Source organism: Vombatus ursinus, unplaced genomic scaffold (genome assembly GCF_900497805.2).
Source record: "Vombatus ursinus unplaced genomic scaffold, bare-nosed wombat genome assembly UNPS02014779.1, whole genome shotgun sequence".
Lineage (NCBI taxonomy): Eukaryota > Metazoa > Chordata > Mammalia > Diprotodontia > Vombatidae > Vombatus > Vombatus ursinus.
This window is the reverse complement of record NW_020954557.1, coordinates 23,620,781-23,641,191: the sequence shown is the minus strand read 5'-3', so window position 1 is coordinate 23,641,191 and position 20,411 is coordinate 23,620,781. Positions and strand designations below refer to the sequence as shown.

Sequence of the window (20,411 nt, the reverse complement as noted above, 5' to 3'; positions counted from 1 at the left end):
ATGGAAAAATTGGATTTAGTTTTTCAGACAAGTGCCCTCAAAACTCTCCATGACTCAAAAAAGGTCCCTCCCTCATCCTTGATTCATAGAATCACAGACTCTTAGAAATGGAAAAGATCTTGGAGATAGAGTATGACTTAGTAGATATATTGAGACTGACTTGGAGTTGGGGAAGCCTACCTTTGAATCTTGTCTCAGACAACTGCTGGCTGTATAACCCTGGGCAAACTATTTAACCATCTTATTCTTAGAACAAACTTATTAGGGCAGAGCTATTATAATCCCCATTTTATAGTTGAGGAAACTGAGGTAACTTACTCAGGGTCACATAGATGGTAAGTATCTGAGGCTGGATTTGAACTCAAATCTTCCTGACTCTAGGCCCAGTGTTCTAGATATGGTACCACAGCTACCTCAGAAAAAGTCTATGAAAAGTCCTTAAAACTTAGAAATACTTAAAAATTAATATGAGATTAATCCAAATGATCCTTTACTTAATTAATTTAGAGCCACTACTGTGCATGATTTATGTTAAAACATAAAAGTGATTCATATATATTAATTTATTTGATTGTCACAGAAACGCTAGCTGTAGACATTAGAGGCATCATTATCTACATGTCAGACAGAGATACTGAAATAACTGCAAGGTCACATAGCTCCCAAATGGTGATCACTGGTCTCAAATCAAATACTGATTTCAAGTGTGATGATCTTTCCCCAACCCCATACAAGAAAGATCACAGAACAAAAGCCCCTAAGAGCCAATGCTGTAGCTAAGGAATTTGGTGGCTATGCACTTATTGCCTGTTCAAATTTCAAATGCATCACTTCTTCCAAGTTAAAATCACTGCAGTTTTAAAACTTAGGAAAATACAAGGGAAATCAAATGCCCATGAAAGCAAGGAAACCCCAAATGTGAAGAGAGCTTGGGAATCAGATATTGGATTCTGCTTTCTAAAATCAAGCTACAAAAGTCTCCTGGGAGTGAAGTAAACTAACAATTCTTTGGAATATGAAGAAACATGCTGAGAAGTCTGGGAAAAGATGATCACCCCCACTACTGTATCCAAATAGAGCTGAGAACTGCCTGTAAATCCTTTTGCAATGAAGCAATTCCCTACATTCCAAATGTGACCCAGAGTAACACACAGAGTGGAAAATAAGCTTCCAATTTTCAGTGCCGAGTGAGGCTTTTATGACTGTCATAATTTCCAAGTGCAAAATAAACCCTGCAGCTCACAGGGATAGTGGGAAAGCATGAGGTGCCCTCAGAAAGTGGAGTGAATCCACTGATGATCAAAGGTATTTCAATTTCTAGCACAAGGACCAACCAAGGAAAGTCGTGTGTGTGTGTGTGTGTGTGTGTGTGTGTGAAATAAAGACAGGCAGTCAAAGACAAAGACAGAGAAAGAGACAGGAAAGTGTTGGATGAAGAAGAAAGAAACAGAAACAGATAGAGAGCTTGGAAGGGCAAGGTAACATATGACCAATATAAGCTATATCTAAATCATATCACAGAATCTGTTATTTGGAAGGAATCTTAGCAGCTATTGAACTTAATTCACACACCAAAGGAGTTTCTGTTATAACATATATAGCAACTGATCATCCAGCTTTTGCATGAAGACCTCCAAGGAGGAGGAACTCACCACCTATAAAAGCATATCATCTCACATTTGGACAACCCTAATAGTTAGGAAGGTTTATCTTAACATCAAGCCTAAATTTGCTTCTTTGCAACTTCTACTCATTACTGCTGGCCCTGCCCTCTGGGGCCAAGCAAAAAGAGTCTAATTCTTCCTTCATGTGAGATCTCTTCAAGTACTGTCATATCTCCCCTGTATCATATTTCTTCAGGCTAAATACTGCAGGTGATCTTTATGCATCATTGATCCAGGCCCTTCATCATCTTGGTGGCCCTTCTCTCGACATTCTCCAGTTTATTAATGTCTTTTTTTCAAACCATGGCACCCAGACCTGAACACAATAATCCAGATGAGGCCTGGTGACGGCAGAATACAGTGGGACAATGACCTCCCTATTTCTGGATGCAATGCCCCTCTTCATGCAGTCCAAGATCACATTAACTTTTTTGGCAATCCTGTCATATTGCTTGCTCCCATGAGCGTATCTTTAAAAAAGAGGAGCTTCAAAAACAGAATGACTCATAGCGAGGACAGCATTTTTACTATCCTTGAATGTTAGCTTTGAATTATTTAAAATGGGCTTGTTAATACAGCAGCATAGTAGAGAGAGATCAAACTTTTCTTTCTTTGAAATACCCAAAAGTCATAATAAAATGGTAATTTAATTAAAATCATCCCAACATGTAAATATTCTATTCAGAGTAGACTGTTGCATTCCATCCTTTGAGAAAAGATTTGTGTTTACATTGTCGTGGGAAAGAGCTCCCACAGCAATGGAGATCACAATCCATTTACTTAGAGCCTCAGAGTTGCCTAAAACTCCTAAGCAGTTAAGTGTCTTGCCCATGGTTATACCATACAATACAATACAATATAATATAATAAATATAATACAATACAGGTTTCTATCCATTATGCCATGTTAGAATAAATTCATGTCAAAATTCTAGATAAGTGATAAGATTTCATCCAATTTAACATACCATTATGACATCAAATAAATACTATCTATGTATTCACTATAAAGCAAACATGTAAACAAGCATGCATATTAAAAACCTAAATGTCTAACAAATTCTCATGGATATTCTAGATTATAAATTCCTCAGGTTCTTTGTAAAGGAGGGGCTATGTCTAATACACCTTTGCATTTCCCTGAAGATCTCAATGTAGTGCCTCATTATATAATAGATGCTCAGTAAATGTTTGCTGAATAAAAGAATGAATGAATGGTAAAAAGAGATGTCTCTAGCTTTTTATAGAAGACTTTTTATTAATCCACAAACCAAGTATTTTTTTCGAGCACTTACTATATTCTTAAAACTATGATAAGCACAAGAAAAATAGAGAATCCTTTCTGGTACCTAGCCACAGGAAACTTAAAGTCTAATTAAGGAGACAAAGCTAACAACAATGAAACAATTTAAAATTTTTAAAAAGTGTAAGTTTAAATTATGCTCTGCTAATTCTATTGACTATTAATAGTTTAGAGGTCACTTTAGGTTGGAGTAGTTAGAACATAATAATGTTGGCTTAATAGAGGAGAAAGACTTTATGTTGACTCTTTAAGGATGAGTAGTAATTTAATTTACAAATAAAAGAAGTAAGGGTATTCAGGTAGAGGGAACAGTATGAATAAAGGCCAAGTAGCAAACAGCACCATATGCACAAAGGATAGAAAGAAAGTCTAGCCAAATTAGAACCACAAAGTATATTGGCAAATATGGCTAAATAGGTAGGGTGGAGTCAATTTTCAGAAAGCCTTGAAAACCAGACAGAGAAGTTATTATTTTGCATATAGCAAATGCTTAATAAATGTTTGGTGAATCAAATATAGTGGGGAGCTGTGGTAGGTGTTTGATCCAGGGTGTGATATGATAAAAAAGAGAGTGAAAAGAATAAACTAACAAACAGGAAAGATTCCACCAAAGTCTTAACTCTAATATGGTTCTTTTATTCTAATGGTTCATCACAGCGTGGAGGTAACCCTGGATTCTTGAAATATACCAGCAGAGTACAAGGTCTGGCAAGTCCTACCAAGCTGGAAAGGCTTTAAATGTGAACTGGTGATGGTATGTATGTCTGTCTGTATGTCATCTGAGGACTAACATATCTAAGTTTGGAGAAGCTCAGCTCATCACCAGTGATGAAGCTTCTGGCCACAAGAACTCTTGCAGACATTCTACTAAGTCATGAAGGTGTTGAGATCAGAATTGGTAGACAAGATTTCAGATGCTTAAATTATTTAAGTATTTAGGAAATTTAATCTTGTAAAAAGTGTCTAAATGGTGATGAGAGAAACAAAAGGCAGGGAAATAATACTACTGTTTTAGTATACAGTTCAGGATACTGTTTTAGTATACAGTATACAAAAACATACTGTTTCAGTACTCCAGGCATGAAAGAAGAAGGATCTGGATTGGGGTTTAGGCAGTGGAAATAGAATGTAAAGGGGAAATCAGAGAGAACTTTCAAAAGAATAAATGACGTAAGACTCAGTAAGCTACGTAGGAGATTAAGAAGACAAAACAGAGAAAGGTCAACTATGAAGATAAGACTAGTCCTGGTAGACTAGAAGAATTATGGATTCAATTAAAATTGTAGTAATCAGAAAATTGACATAAAAGACTATAATGTTTGTGTCTTTATGAATAATATGTCCAGTTTAGTGTGAATAATGAATCTCCTGCAGTGGATTGCATTATTTGAATTCACACTGCATACTTCCATTGGATGGAAACAATTACCATATTTTGCATAATTATTACCTATTCCAATAACAAGAATTTGAATATATGCAACCATTTCAAGAAATTCATTGTTCATGCTAATCTGGACCTAGCTGTATTTCTTCCATAAATAATGTTTGTTGTCAATTTAAAAGTGAACTATTAAAATACATTTCATCAAGTAATAAGAATTCATCTTTAAGGCTATTGATTCTCTTATCTGATTATACACTGAAAGTCTTAAGGACTTTAATTTTAATGATGTGTACATGAAGAGACCCAGCAAAATAAAACCAAAAAGGAAAAAAAATTTTTTTTTCCTACTCCATCTACACTTTTCTAAATGAATCAAGTATGTGGAGAGAAAAAAATCTGATGATGCTGAATGTGGCATAGCCACTTTTATAGATACAATCCCATCCGTTCATCAAGACGCCTCAAAGTACTTTATAAATACATCCACCTTTCCTGTGGAAGATGCTACCCGTTTCTCAAACTCAACATGTCCAAAACAGAACACTCCATTTCCCCCCTCAAATCTACCTCTCTTCCAAATCTCCTCATTCTGTTGATGATATCATCATCCTCCTAATTATTCAAGCTTGAAACTTTATAAAAATATGACTCTTCCTTCTGCCACAGCCCCACATTAAATGAGTTTTCAAATCCTGTCCATTCCACCTCCACAGAATTTCTTGTATTTATCTTTTCCTCTCTACTAATGCCACCAGCTAAGGTTATGTCTTCATTATTCTTTCTCTAGGCTATTAGAAGAGTTTCCTAACTCATCTCTCTGTTTCCAGTCTCTCCCCTCTCTATCTTTCACCCAGATGCCAAAATGATCTTCGTAGTAACCAGTGCAACCATGTCACTTCCCTAATCAAAAATGTCTCCCTACTGCTCATAAAATATGAATATCTTAATCTTACGTTGTTAGAACCCTCTACAATCCTGCTCTAACCCACTTCTTTTCTCATTGCACATTACTCATCTTTATTCAATCTATGTTGCAACCAAACTAGATTACTTTCCCACTTTTAACATGCCATTTCTCTCTTCTGTGCATTCAGGAAGATTGTTTCCGTGTATGGAGCACATTCTTTCCTCATCTCCACTTCCTCCTATGCCACTGGATGAAATGTTCCCAGAGCACTTTGATTAAATCTCTTTGCCTCAATCACATTCTACTTTGTATTATACCTAACTGATACATGCTGTATTCCCCTATTAAACTATAAGCTTGAGGGCATAAACTGTGTCACTTCATCTTCCTTTCACAGGGGCTTAATACATAGTAGGTGCTTAATAGTCATTGAATTTCACTTAATTGTATTAAAAGGGAATGCTTAGCCTGGATGAGAAATGGCTTAGTGGGAATAAGACTGATAATATCCATCAAAAGAGCTGTCTTGTGGCACAGGGGTCAGACTAGGTCTGGTTGGCTCTGGAAAACCAAATAGTCATGTGAATATGTGGAAGTTTCAAAGAGATGAATTTCTAGCAATCAGAATTTTTCAAAAGTCAAATGGAATGACTAAGTTGGTGGTGGGTAAGACCTCACTGAAGGTCTGGTAAAGGATGCATGACTTCTTGTGGGGAATGTTGTAGAGGGAATTACTGTACCAGTTGAAACCTGAGGTCCCTCCAACTCTGAAATACTGTGATTCTGTGAACTTAAGGAAGTCATATGACAAGAATAATTATGTTAGATTTCACTAGAATACTAATGGCTACAGAATGGAATTCTGCATAAGGTAGACCCACACTGGACACTTCCCTAAGTGGGCTCACCACTGCAGTGATGCCTTGTAATGGATAGATGAACAGAAGTGTTATCAATGAGGTGCTAATATACTAGTGTTATGAAGACTGAGCAAGAAGGTATATAGTACTAACATAAAATCAAGAAAATTTAGGGTGGGAACAAAATATTGTCTTCTCAACATGGGAACCAATGCTGACCTTCAAAATGTTTAATCAGAATGTGTACTTCAAATTGAATTCATAGCTTCCCAAGTTTTTAGCTCATAACCTTCCTGTCAGTGATAGGATCATGCCCAGTCAGGGTCTCACTCTGATATCTCTTTAAAGTGACCTCTAGCCAGTGGTGTACTAATAAATGTTTAACAGGCTTTCTGGAGGAAAAAATGTATCCACAAAACATTTTTAAGTTTAATCTGCATCTATCACTTCATTAAATCTAGAAACAAACAAACAAACGGAAAAATAGTAAATCAATCCCTTATTTGTAGTATTTTCTGGTTTCCGAGACAGAAATTCTCACCTGAAAAAATTTAACAATCAGCTCTCATGGATACGCCTTTGCAAGATGGCTGATTAATATTAAGGACTAAGTCTGTGATCACAGAAAATTGGAATTCAATTGGCCATGGGAATTGGAAATTAAACCTATGACCTTGACCCTTTTAGCCACTCTTACTCCTTCACCAACTCCAGTCACAGACTATATTTGTAAAGTACATATTATTATATAATATAGACTACATATAGATTATATATGTTACAGAAAGATTGACCTTTTTTTTTTGCTTTTTGGTGAGGCAAGTGGGGTTACATGACTTGCAGTCACACAACTAGTAAGTGTCAAATGTCTGAGGCTGGATTTGAACTCAGGTCCTCCTGACTCCAAGGCCAGAGCTCTATCCACTGCACCACCTACCTGCCCTGATTGATGTAAATTTCAAAAAAAAAAAAAAAAAAAAAAAAGAAAAAATGTTCTCTTTCTGTTTAATGCTCTAGATGCCCCTTTTTCACCAAAATTATTCTTACTTCTGCCCCAGGGAACAAAAAAAGAGAAAACTGGTTCAGTTTCATTTAGATGCTTCAGTATTTGAAAAAAGCAATCCCAACCATTGATTCTACAAACTCTCCACTAGAAACACCAGATCTAATTCTACATGTGATCATTACTATGGACAACATACAACACTTCAGTTTTCACAAGACTTCAAGTAGCGCTTCAGTTGGGAATAAGTTTCTTAATTCTCAACTTGGGCCATGTGTGAATGAGTAACTGAAGCTATGAAGTACAGCTTTTTCATTTTTTTACATGTATTCATTACATTTATTAATATATTCTATATGTTAATCAGCAGATTCTTGGTGTTTTAGTAAGAGACATTCAAGGAAATTTAGGAAAATGTTACATTAAAATGAGACTGAGAAAAAAGAAGCCCCGGGGTACTCAAATGGCCTTATCAACCAAAAGCTGAGCCAAGCCCAGGATGCCAATTCACAATGAAGTAAAGAACTGCTGAGCAGTTGGGCAGTTAGTTGGCGTGGTGTATTGAATGCTGGGCCTGAAATCAGGAAGACTCATCTTCCTGAGGTCAAATCTGGCCTCAGATACTTTCGAGATATGTGACCCTGGGCAAGTCACTTAACACTGTCTGCCTCAGTTCCCTCATCTGTAAAATGAGCTGAAGAAGGAAATAGCAAACCATTCCAGTATTTTTGCCAAGAAAACCTCAAATGGAGTCACAATGAGTTGGACAAGACTGAACAACTAAAAAACAACAACAAAGAATTACTGCTTCTCCACTTCTCACATGGCAGCTAGGTGGCATAGCAGATAAAGAGTCAGTTCTGGAAGCAAGAAGACCTGAGTTCAAATCTGGCTTCAGCAACCCAGCAACTGCACGGCCTTGGGCAAGTCACTCAACCTTTATTTTCCCAGTTTCCTCATCTGTAAAATAATAGCAACTACCTCCTAGGTTTGTCCAATGAGAAACTAGCACAGTGCTTGGCACATATTAGGTGCTATTTAAATGTTAACTATTATGGCATTAAAGGCAAGACAGCCTCTGTAGGCTCTGTGACTAAGCCATGTAGACTTTACCTACCCAAAATCCTGGAGTAGGTCCTCATTATCTCCTGCCTGGAGTATTGCAATAGACTTTCATATGGTTTCAGTGTCCAAAAGTCTCCTACCATTCTAGTTCATCCTCTTTTCAGTTGTCAAAATGATCTTCCTAACGGGCAGGTTTGACCATGTCACACCTCCTATTCAATAAACTCTAGTGATTCCCTATTATTTCCAGCATCAAATATAATGTTCTCTGTCTGCTTTTAAAGCCCTTCATTAACTTGCCCCTTCCTGCCTTTCCAATCTTCTTACATTTTATGTGTACTGTAGAACACAGTGACACTGGTCTCCATTCTGTTCCTCACACAAAACACTATCTCACAACTCTTCATTTTCATTGGCTGTCCCTCATCCTCAGGCTTGGGATTCTCTCCCTCCTCATCTCTACCTCCTGGCATCCCTGGTTTCCTTCAAGTTTTGGCTAAAATCTCACCTTCTGTAAATAAGCCTTTACTAGACACTCTTAATGCTGGCTCCTTCACTTTGAGATTATGTCAGCCACCAAGGGGGCACAGTGAACTTGGAGTCAGGAAACCTGAGTTCAAATTTGACTTTAGACACTAGCAGTGTGACCCTGTGCAAATCGTTTAATCTCCGTCTCCTTCAGTTACCACATCTGAAAATGGGGATAATGATAATAGCACCTACCTTTCAGGTGGTTATGACAATAAAATCAAATAATATTTGAAAACACTTTGTAAACCTTAAATCACTTAAAATGCTATTATTATTATTATTTACAATTTATCCTCTGTATGTCATGATTATATATAGTTGTAGGCTGTCTATAGTCTTAAGATTGTAAGCTCCTTGAAGACAGGGACTATTTTTGCTTTTCTTGGTATCCCTATTATTTCATACAGCGTCTGACACATAATAGGAAATCAATAAATACTTCTTGACCAGATGATTATAAGTTATATTATTAGTTATTCTTATAAATGTATTTTACTAAGCATTTCCTTTTTCTAATATCCGAAAACATTCAGTTTCCCAGCTTTCTGGCCTATTGAATTTTTTAAAAAATCTGTATTTTAAATACAGTGGAAGTTTATTTTATACAAAACATGTAAATTTAAGAAAATTTAAGGAAAAAATCATTTGAACAACTAAGATTGACACCTTTATCTCAATTAACTTGATTTAATTTGGAACTATTGAAAAAAAAGGTAGGCCCTAATTTTAGCACATCTTTGCCTTTACTGTATGCTTAAAGATTGCAATTTTTCCCTAAAAGTACCACCAAAAGACAATTATTTACTACTAACTTCATAGAAGAGAAATTCTGTCAAAGAGGCAGCATATTTATGTTTTAAATTTCTCACAAACCATCACAGTCAACAGTACAAAAATGTGTCTTTAAATCATGAGTGGAAAAACATTTGGAAAAACTGTTCTAACATGTTGCAACAGAGCTTTGTATTTCAAAAGGGATAGATTCATGAAAAAACTCTTGACTACATTAATTGAATGTCCTAGTGGATCATTTAGTCATTGCAAACATTTATAAAGCATTTTCATTCTTCACATGTGTCCTAAGCACTGCTTTTTAATTGAAGAATTCATCCATTTTTTTCTCCCTTAAAACAGAATTTACAGAGAGTTTCTAAACTCTGACACCTAAAAAGTGTTGTTAAGCAATCCCCCGGGATGTGTATGTGGCATGTCTGAGCAGGGGAAGTAAGAGATTGCAGGGTGCATGAGCCATGCAGCCATATGCCAAGGCCCGACAGTCAGCAGCTACACCACCAATTAAACACAGCTAAAGGCTCTGATTTCTGAACATTTCTCTTTTACTGGCCTAAATCAGGTCTTTTAAATTTTTAATTAAATAGATTCTCTAGACAAAAATGGATTTTCTTTTTTATGATCCTTCTGTAATTGGTTACATGTTTTCTATTAAATGTGATATATGAGAGTTGTCTGGGATTTTGTTGCCCTGAGAATCCCATTTCTGAGATTTATATAAATCAATGATTAGGGGAAATAAAACCCTGTTCATGGTTTAAAGACAACTACACTAATTTTTTTTTTTTTTAGCAACATTAACAGTGTTGTAGACTTTTTCTAAATTATGGTCAAGGGAAATAATGGTTTAAACTTCTATTTTTTTTTTCAAAATGTCTTTCATTACTTTATTAGACCTGTTCCCATATGATCAGTAAGCATATGACTGTAAAGATTTTAATGCTTTCAACCTTAGATACTAAGTCAAAAGAAGTTACTCAACTGTTCCTTAAAGTAAGCAGAATTTCTATTCCAATTTTTCAGCCTTGTTTTTGGCCCCCATACCCTTTCTATGGAACTCTTTTCTGTACCTTCCCAAGCCTTTCGCGCTACTTGTGCCATTACAAAGGGACTGCTGATTTACCATTTATAGAATGTCCCACTTTATGACAATCACATAAAATAACAGATCCAAGATTGCAGAAAGTGCCCCCTCTATGGGGCTCCTCACAGACTGCTGGGTGTTCCCTCCAAAGTTTTCATTTTCCATTTGACCAACCTACTAATACACAAAAGTTGCTAAAACTTTCAGCCCCTGAACTACCTTCCATGTCAGTTTAAAAAAAAAAGAGGTGAAAAATGAGTAGTAAATAAAAATTGAGCTGCCTAAGGAATTGGCTAATGAATGTAACATATCTTGTGTTTAATTTGGCAGTCTCAGATTTTACAGTCATTTGTGATGGGAATCTACAGCAAACTATTTGGGGAGCTTAATTGATAGCATATGAGAGAGCAGTTTTCCTGGGAAGGGGGGATTTGGAAGGAGGTGTAGTATGGGGGAAGTAATAAAGCTTCAGACTTAACAGAAAATTACAGTTCAGTAATCATTGGTCATTATAGGACTAAAAACCCCAAAGGTATCCTCACGTACACACAGCCAAATTACAATGCCACATTTGGCAATTATGTGAGACTGATTATCTTAAAACAATGTGTACTGGAGGAAATGCTGACACTTTTAACTCCAGGCCAAGTGAGACATACACAAAGTATGTTTGCTTCCTGCCATCCGACATCCTACAGTTAACTATCATTGTCCAAATAATCTAGTCAGTAGGGTGGGAAAATACCACTCACTGCTACAGCAAGCTGGTTTCCATCAATTGCTGTCAGAGAAGCAAACTGGACAGCCTCTCTCTTGAAAGCAAAAATGAGTTTAACATCATAAGTGAAGAGAGAAAAGAAATGAGAATCAGAAACAAGGCAAGGACACGAAGAAGTCTAGAAAAGCTCATGGTTGCAACAAAGGTTTCTCTAAACAAAGAATTTTAGGAAGCAACTTAAGTTAAGTATGGGGGGGGTAGAAGAACTCCACCCTACAAAGTTACTGCAGCAACTTCTCCCTGCTCAAAGAATTCAGACTCGTGTCCAGCCCAGAAAGCCGGGCTGCTCTAAAATCGCCTTTATTTTAGTGCTTTCCTTTTGTCGCAAACTTTCAACTCTTCCCAGTCAGGCTGCATGATTCTTCCTAGGGCTTCCCAGAAACATTCAGCACAGAAATGTCCTTCCCTGGGTCAGTGTTTGCCGAACAATGAAGCAGCAGAAGCTGGGGAGCTGGGGAGCCCCGGAGAGCCCATGCTTCAGAACCCTCCTGGGTCTCTTCTGAGCAGTTTCTCAGGTGCAAATTTGTCAGCACCCAAAGCAGAACAACATCTCCCCACCCCACCGCAGTCTCATTTTCTGTATTCCAGAGGCTAAACATTCCACTTATTACCAGTCCATGCAATAAACACTCACACACACAAAAGCAAAAGGCAAACTCACCATCCTCGCCTTCGTCCTGCGCTTTTATTGAGACAAATTGCCCTAATAAAAAAGTAAGAATGAAGAGAGTCCTTGCTTCCACCCAGTTTGCCATCACGTCTAAATATTAGACATGTGTGTCCTCCTGGGCAGTGAAAAGTGCAAATTGTAAGGTTATTTTAGCACCATGAAGTCAGCTGGGGGATCTTTTCCTTTCAGCACCAGCCCCAAGGCAAAAGCTGCAAGCCCCCCTTTTCAGCACCAGCTCCAGCACGGTCTGAGAACACTTTTTTCAAGTGATGCAGCTTTAAATAGGAAGAATGCTGCCTCCACTTCTTTTCCTGCCCCTTTTTAGTTTGTTCAGGCTCATAATCATCCAGTCTCTGCCAAGCAACGGTCTGATTGATGGTAAACAACCAAATCAGAACAGGCTTCCCTATTGCCTTGAACTTTCCCTTTTACATTTGTTTTAAAACCCTATTCTGCTGTATCTTAAGAAGAGAACAAAACTTATTTGAGAAGAGAAATGCCTGGATGAAGAAAAGAGGATCGTATTATTACCCACCCAGCCCTGCTCTCCCTTCTCAGCCCTCCCCCCAGACACATACCCTCTTTTTTTTACCCCTTCAGCTGAGAAAGTCATTAGGGAGGCAACATACCACCCCCTCTCTAGCTTACTCTTTGATACTTAAAGACCTCAATGATTACCCCCCTCCCTCCACCTTCACTTCTCAGGGTCAAGCTTTAACCCTTTCTGTCTTTCTAAATGAAGAGCATTTTTTAAATCCCCAATGTCCACTCTTCTTTCTATATTCTGGAAGGGGGAGAAGGCTATCAGAAATACTACAAATGACTTTTCTTGGTCATAGGATCATAGATATCAAGCTGGAAGGGATCTCGAAGACTATCCAATCCCTTCATTTTAAAAGTGAGAAAAACTGAGGCACAGGTACATTGAATGACTTGCCCAAGGCCACACAGTCAGCAGCAAAGGAGGGTTTTAAGCCCAGGTCTTGTGACTCCAAAGACAATGCTTTATATCTAGCAACCCCTGTCCAGATGGAGTTTAAATGAGGAACCTACTTTTTTTTTTTAAAGCAACAGGATAGTAGTTTATCTTACTTTAAACAAAGTAGGAGTCAGAGAAGCTGGAGTCAAATCCTGGCAATGTTTCATCCTACCTCTATGGCCTTGACCAAGTCACTTCCTGGCTATCTTTTTCTTCATAAATAAAATAAGGAGATTGAACTACCTATTTCCTCACACATAAATGAGCTATGCCTTCCAGCACTAAATCCCATGTAGCATGGTACGATGGCTAGAGCACTGACTCAGGAGGCAGAGGATCTGGGTTCAAATACTGCCTCTGTTAATTACTAATTAGTAAATTCCAGTTGTTTCCTGCTGCCTCTAAATAAAAAATAAACTCTATTTTGTTTCTAAAACTCTTCACAACCTTGCCTCAAATTCTCTTTCTGGAGAAAGAACTCCTCCACCTGCAGTCCTATCATGTAGTACCTTGTAGGACATGGCACTGTGATTGTGCCATGGTGATTGGAGTAGGGCAAAGTGTAGCACAACTGTCCACTCCTATATTCTAAGCAGTATGCTTCTCAATGCAGTGGAAGATAGAAGTGACTTTTTTGACAACTTTATTGCACTTGTCTCTCATTGAGCTTAGAATCCATCGAAACTCCCAGATATTTTCCCATAGGAAACTTTTAGCCACAGATCACACATTCTTGTTCTAGCAAAGTTGAATTCTCAACTCCTTGTAAAACTTCACATTTACTCCCACTAAATGTCATCTAATTTTTGTTTTTACTTAGTTCATTGTGCTAACCTACTGAGATCCTTTGGGATCCTGATTCTATCCTCCAATTTATTGACCATCCTTCCTAAATTCATAATATCTAAAAATGTCAGGAAGCCTGACATCTATGCCATCATCAAGGTCATTGAGATTAATGTTAAATAGTACGAGGCAAAATACAGATACCAGAAATTTCCTTCCAAGTTGGCATCAGAGAACTTATGACTATTTGAGTGGGGAATAAATGAATAGGAGTAGGAAGTAAAATTTGTGTTAATCCCAATCTACCTGAACCTTACATCTATGAACAAGGAAGGAATAACCAAAGAAGGGAAATGTGACTTGTATTTACTTGATTAAAGCAATTTATTAACCCTTTAACAGACACTGGTAAGACGTGGCTACTTTATTAATGCAAAGAACTGGATCATAAAACATAATCAGAAGGGACTTTAGAGATCATCTCACCAATCTCCTCATTTTACAGATTATGAAACTGAGGCCAGCAAGGTTAAATGAGTTGTGCAAGACTATGTCAGTAATAAATAGTATTTGAATCCAGGTTTCTCACGTTCAGATTGAGCACTTTTTTTGCACCTTTTTCCTCCTACACTATAGTTGTACAGACTACAATTCAGTCTTATCACCTGCCTGCTGTTTAGCTATGAATTCTTTAGAAATGTAGGGCTGGTAATAATGGTATTCCATGACTAAAGAGAGTTAAAATAGTTCATGTGTAATGTGAGATGCCCATTTATAAGATGCAATTATTTTTTTTTTTGGTCCAGACCTAAAATTTCATTGGTATGGGGAAATCCAGGGGAGGAAGCTTTCCCTGCCAAGGCAGAATATAAATTGTTCCGCAATTTACAATCATAAAAAGCTGCCTGGCATACCAAGAAGTTGTGTCTTGCTAAGGGTCACACAGGCAATGTGTGCCAGAAGTGAAATCTGGACTCTGGCCATCTCTCTATGCCCTAAGTCATGCTGCATACAGATTTATAGGATCGTAGAATAATCTCAGAATTAGAAGAGACCATAGAGGTAACTTTATCTACCCCATACTTGAAGAAAGTTCAACCACCTCTTAACAATCATCAGCATGCCCCTATATTACCAACAAAATCCAGCAGGAAGAAATAGAAAGAGAAATTCCATTTAAAATAATTACAGATATTCAGTCACCTACCTGCTAAGGCACAGACAGGAACCATATGAAGACAACTACAGAACATTTAATTGCTCAGGGGTGGGCCAAACCAATGTAATATAGATAATAATGCTACCTAAACCAATTTACTTATTCAGTGCCATAGCAATCATACTACCTAAGAATTACTTTATAGAGCTAGGAAAAAAAATAACAAAATTCATCTGGAGGAACAAAAGGTTAAGAATCTAAATGGAAATAATGAAAAAAATGGGAAGAAAGGGAGCCTATTAATATCAGATCTCAAATTATAAAGCAGTAAACTATGGTCACACTAAGTAATTTACAAAGCAGTGATCATCAAAATAATTTGGTACTTGGTAAGAAATAGAAAGGCTGATCCGTGAAAAAGATTGATGTACAATATACAGAAGCAAACAAGTATAGTATTGTAGAGTTTGATAAAGTCAAAGATTCCAAATATTGGGGTAAGAGCTCACTATTCACCAAAAACTGTTGAAAAAACTGCAAAGTAGTCTGGCAGGAACTAGGTATAGATCACTATTTCAAGCCCTGTGCCAAGAAAAGCTCCAAATGGATACAAGAGTTAGGCATAGAGAGTGACATCATAAACAAGTTAGAGAAGCAAGAAAGAAAATTACTTGTTAGATCTTTGGAGAGGGGGAGTGTTCATGACTGAATAGAAGATAGAATCACAGAAGGTAAAATGGATAATTTTGATTACAAAAAATTAACAAATTTGGTATAAGCAAAACCAATACAGCTAAAATTAGAGGAGAAACAGGTAAATGGGGGGAGGGGAAATCCTTTCAGTAAGTTTCCCCAATAAAGTTCTCATTCCTAATATATAAAGGGGATGATTCAAATTTATAAGAATAAGAACTATTCTCCAACTGATAAATGGTCAAAGGATATAAACAGTTATTTTTCAGAGTCAGACATACAAGCTATTAATAATTATATGAAAAAATGCATTAAAGCACCAATAGCTAGAGAAATATAAATTAAAACAACTCTGAGTTTCCAACTGACCGCACACTCATCAGATTGCCAAAACTGACAAAAAAGAGAAAATGTTAAATATTATAGGGTCTTGGGAAAAGCAGGCACTTTAGTGTACTATTTTTGGAACTGTGAACTGGTTCAGTCATTTTGGAACAAAAAACGATTAAACTGTGTATTCCTTTTGACCCACTGACACTGCTAGTAAGTTTATACCCAAAAGATAGCAAAGGAAGAGAATAAATAAGAAATGTACAAAAATATTTATAGCAGCTTTTTTATGGCAAAAAAAGTTGGAAACTGAAGTGGGTTTCCACTGAGAAATGGATAAACAAAATTATGGCATATGTATATGACAGAATTCTATCATGTTATAAGAAATGCTGGAGGCAATGGTTTCAGAGGAACTTGAGATTTGCATGAACTGATGCATAGTAAATTAAGCAGAAGAACAATCTAAGCAATAATAGCAATATTGTAATGACAAATGAATTCTGATGACAAAATGACCCATCATAATTCTAGAGAATTCAAGATTAATTGCTAACTACCTTATAATAGAGGGATGATGGACTCAAGAGTGCAGATTGAGACTTTTTTTTAAGCCAATGCAGGAATTTGTTTTGTTTGGCTGACCTGTTTGTAATATAAAGTTTGTTTTTATTGCTTTCTAAATGGGGAAGAGGAGGAAAGTAAAAGGAAGAGAAGACATTTTCATCTGAAAAAAATTGTATCATGTAAAAATATTTTGTAAATGTTCCTTCACCAAAAGGTAGAAAAGCAAGGAAGAAAAAGATCTATGATGAAAAGGAATTTGTTAATATAATGGATGTGGAGCAAAGGGGTAGTCTTAACAATACAGCATGGGTTCAAAAGGACACAGTGGAAGAGGAAGGAAGAAGAGGACAGGGGTTTTGGATGAAAAGGATAGTTCAGGAAGAGACAGGAGAGGAAAGGGTATTTTACCTTGACTTTTAGGGACTTTAATTAGTAGTTAACTTTTATGTAGCCCTTTAAGATTTACAAACCACTCTACATATATTATCTCATTTGATCCTTACAACAACCCTATGATATAGATGCTATTATTATCTCCATTTTATAGATGAAGAAACTGAGGCATAGAGAAGTTAAATTACTTGCCCAGGGTCACATAGCTTGTAAGTATCTATAGCCAGATTTTAATTCTAGTGTTTCTGACTCCAGATTCAGCACTGTTACTCCCTGAACCACTTAGCTGCTCCAGAGTAGGGGAGTAGGATTATAAGATTATGATTAGAAGAGTATGTGATAGGAATTTGCTATCCATAGGATGGGGAAGTACCAAGTATAGAGAAGGTAGAATAAATCAACTCAAAGTGCTAATTGGAAATCAGGTGTGAAGGTATATCTCTTAGTGGAAGCCCCTTCAATGGAACAGACCAGGGTTCAGGAAGACCATTGGTTATGACAGTTAAACGCCTATGTGGTAAAGGCAGCCTCTTACCCTAGGCACCATACCCAGGATCTCTTGCCTACAATTCTATTTGATTATAAAACTTACAAAATACTCAGGTCAATGAAGAGTAATACATGCATTTGGACTTGAGTCTGTTATTAAGGGCTCATATCCATATAAGCTGAAGTTCTCCAAAGAATTTCACACACAGCTCAAAATTTCCTTTGTACTCTTACGAGAGAACTTTGATATTATTCCTAAAATATAACAAATGTTCATACCTTGGGTTTCATTCATGTGGACAGTGCTATCAAGCATGTAGAGAGAGCCTTTTGTTATGGTGGTGGTGGTGTTTTGGGTTTTTGGATTTTTTTATAAATAATATTTTATTTTTTTCCTCATTACATGTAAAGACAATTTTCAGCATTAATTTTTTTTAAAAAATGAGTTGCAAATTTCTCTCTCCCTCACTTATTTCTCTCTTCCCTGAGATGGTAAGCAATTTGATTTGGTTGTACATGTACAATCACGCAAAACATATTTCCATATTATTCATGTTGTGAAAGGAGACAAACCAAAAGAAACACACACACATACACATACACACAAAGTGAAAAATAGTATGCTTTGCTCTGCATTCAGACTCCATCAATTCTCTCTCTGAATGTGGATAACATTTTTCATCATGAGTTCTTCAGAACTGTATTGGATCATTGTAATGCTGAGAATAGCTAAGTCATTCATAGTTGATCATCAAAGTGTTACTGTGCACAATGTTCTCCTGGTTCTACTCATTTCATTTTGCATCATGTAAGTCTTTCAGAGTTTTTCTGAAATCAACTTGCTTGTCATTCCTTACAACACAATAGTATTCCACCACAATCATATACCACAACTTGTTCAACTGTTCCCTAATTGATGGGCATCCCCTCAATTTGCAATTCTTTGCTCTTTTCAAAAAGAGCTGCTATAAATATTTTTGTACAAATCCTTCCCCCCTTCTTTTTTAATGTCTTTGGGATTCAGAACTAGTAGTGGTATTGTTGGATTGAGAGAGCCTTTGTTGAATGACCTTTTAAAATATAGGTGTGATCTCTCTTTTATTATTAAACATGGATCTCACTTTATTGCTTTATAGAAGATTTTCTTTTTTTCCTTTCTAAAATTAATTGGAACCATAAGAAAAGAGTGAGTAAGTGAAAAGACTGGGTCAGTGTGCCCTCTTAGTCTATTATCTATGTCCCATTCCTTTAGAAAAACGAGCACAGAGTCTGAGAAGCCAATAATTTCTCATGAATCTATCTAACTATCTTTTAGGGGCTGTTATGGCCTTCACAGTGTGGTACAGTGAAAAGCGTTGTCATTCCACAGTCAGAGGACTTGAGTTCAAATTCTGGTTCAATGATCTTAAAAAAACACGGAAAGACTTGCACGAAATTATGAAGAGTGAAATGAGCAGAGCCAAGAGAACATTGTATACAGTAATAGCAGTATTTTTTGAGAATGATTTTAAGTGAATAAGTCATTTTGACTATTATACTCAAAATAACTATAAAGGACATAGGAAGAAAGACACTATCTGCACCCAGAGAAAGAATGGTAGAAGTATGTATAGAATAATATTAAATATGTATGTGTATGTATATATATACATATATATATATAGTATGTATATATGTGTGCGTGTGTCTAATGGTAGCCATCTCAAGGGAGGGAAGAAACAAAAAAGGGAAAAAAGAAAAAAAAGAAATGTCTATGATAATTTTATTATGTATTTAAAAGGAATAGCAAGTTATACATAATATACTGGTAGTTTCATGTACAATCATCTTTTTATTATACTATGTTATGGAAATTTTGTTTTATTCCATAAATTAAAAATGAAATTTTTTTTAAAAAATTCTGGTTCTTCCATTTATTATATGAGTGACCCTAGGCAGGTCATTTCTCTGAGTTTCAGTTTCCTGATTTGTATAATGGGGGGCTTGGACTAGATAACTGCTAAAGTCTCTTCTAGTTATAAGTACATAATCCTATAATTAAGGAAAACTATTTTAGTTATGAAAAGTAATTGAAATGTATTTATATAAATCTCTACTTTGATAGATCACACAGCTTACTGTAGCCATCAGAATTAAATTAGTACACCTGGGGTTTTGTTTATCTTTAATTTTTTTTATTTAAAAAGCATTTATCTTCTCTCCCTCAAAGCTTCCCTAACCTTTTCCCCTTTTCCTGGGGTAAAAAAGAAGAAAAAAATGAAATCTTGTAATATTTATAATCAAGCAAAACAAATTTCTGCATTGGTCATGTCCAAAAATGTATGACTTGTTCTCCATTTTAGTCCATCTGTCAGGAAGGGAGTAGAATACTTCATTATCTGTCTTCTGGAATCACTGTTGGTTATTTCGTGAATCAGAGACGTCTTTACAATGCTATTATTATTGTATAAATCATTCTCTTGGTTCTGCTCACTTCACTCTTCATCACTTAATGTAAGTCTTCCAAGGTTTCTCTGAACCCAACACTTTTGTCACTTCTTATGTCACAAGAATATTTTAAAACGATCATACAGTTGAATTTTCCACAAAGGTCACAGAATAACGCCAATTCTGCAATTATCTTTTCATTCACTCTAAGTGGCTAGATGGCACACTGGATTGAACACTTGACCTGAGTTCAAATCCTGTGTAACCTCTTACTAACAGTATGACCATGGGAAAGTTACTTAACCTCTTTGCTTCAGTTCCTCAATTGTAAAATGAGGATGATTTTAATAGCACCTGCTTCCCAGGGTTGTTGTGAGGATCAAATGAGATAATATTTGTAAAGTGCTTTGCAAAACCTTAAAGCATTGTTGTTGTTCAGTCATTTTAGTAGTGTCTAACTCTTCATGACCCCATTTGGGGTTTTCTTGGCAAAGATACTGGAGTGGTTTGCCATTTCTGTCTTCAGTTCATTTTATAGGTGAGG

General features: G+C 36.4%; 1 protein-coding gene across 1 annotated transcript in view; it reads right to left on the bottom strand.

The window, feature by feature from the left end:
* Window positions 1-12,443, bottom strand: part of COL5A2 (collagen type V alpha 2 chain) — a 197,924-nt gene extending 185,481 nt beyond the window's left edge. The window contains exon 1 of the mRNA XM_027865920.1: window positions 12,036-12,443. Coding sequence (XP_027721721.1) covers window positions 12,036-12,129 — 94 coding nt within the window. The 5' untranslated portion in view covers window positions 12,130-12,443. The remainder of the gene's footprint in view (window positions 1-12,035) is intronic.
* Between the last annotated feature and the right edge of the window lie 7,968 nt (window positions 12,444-20,411).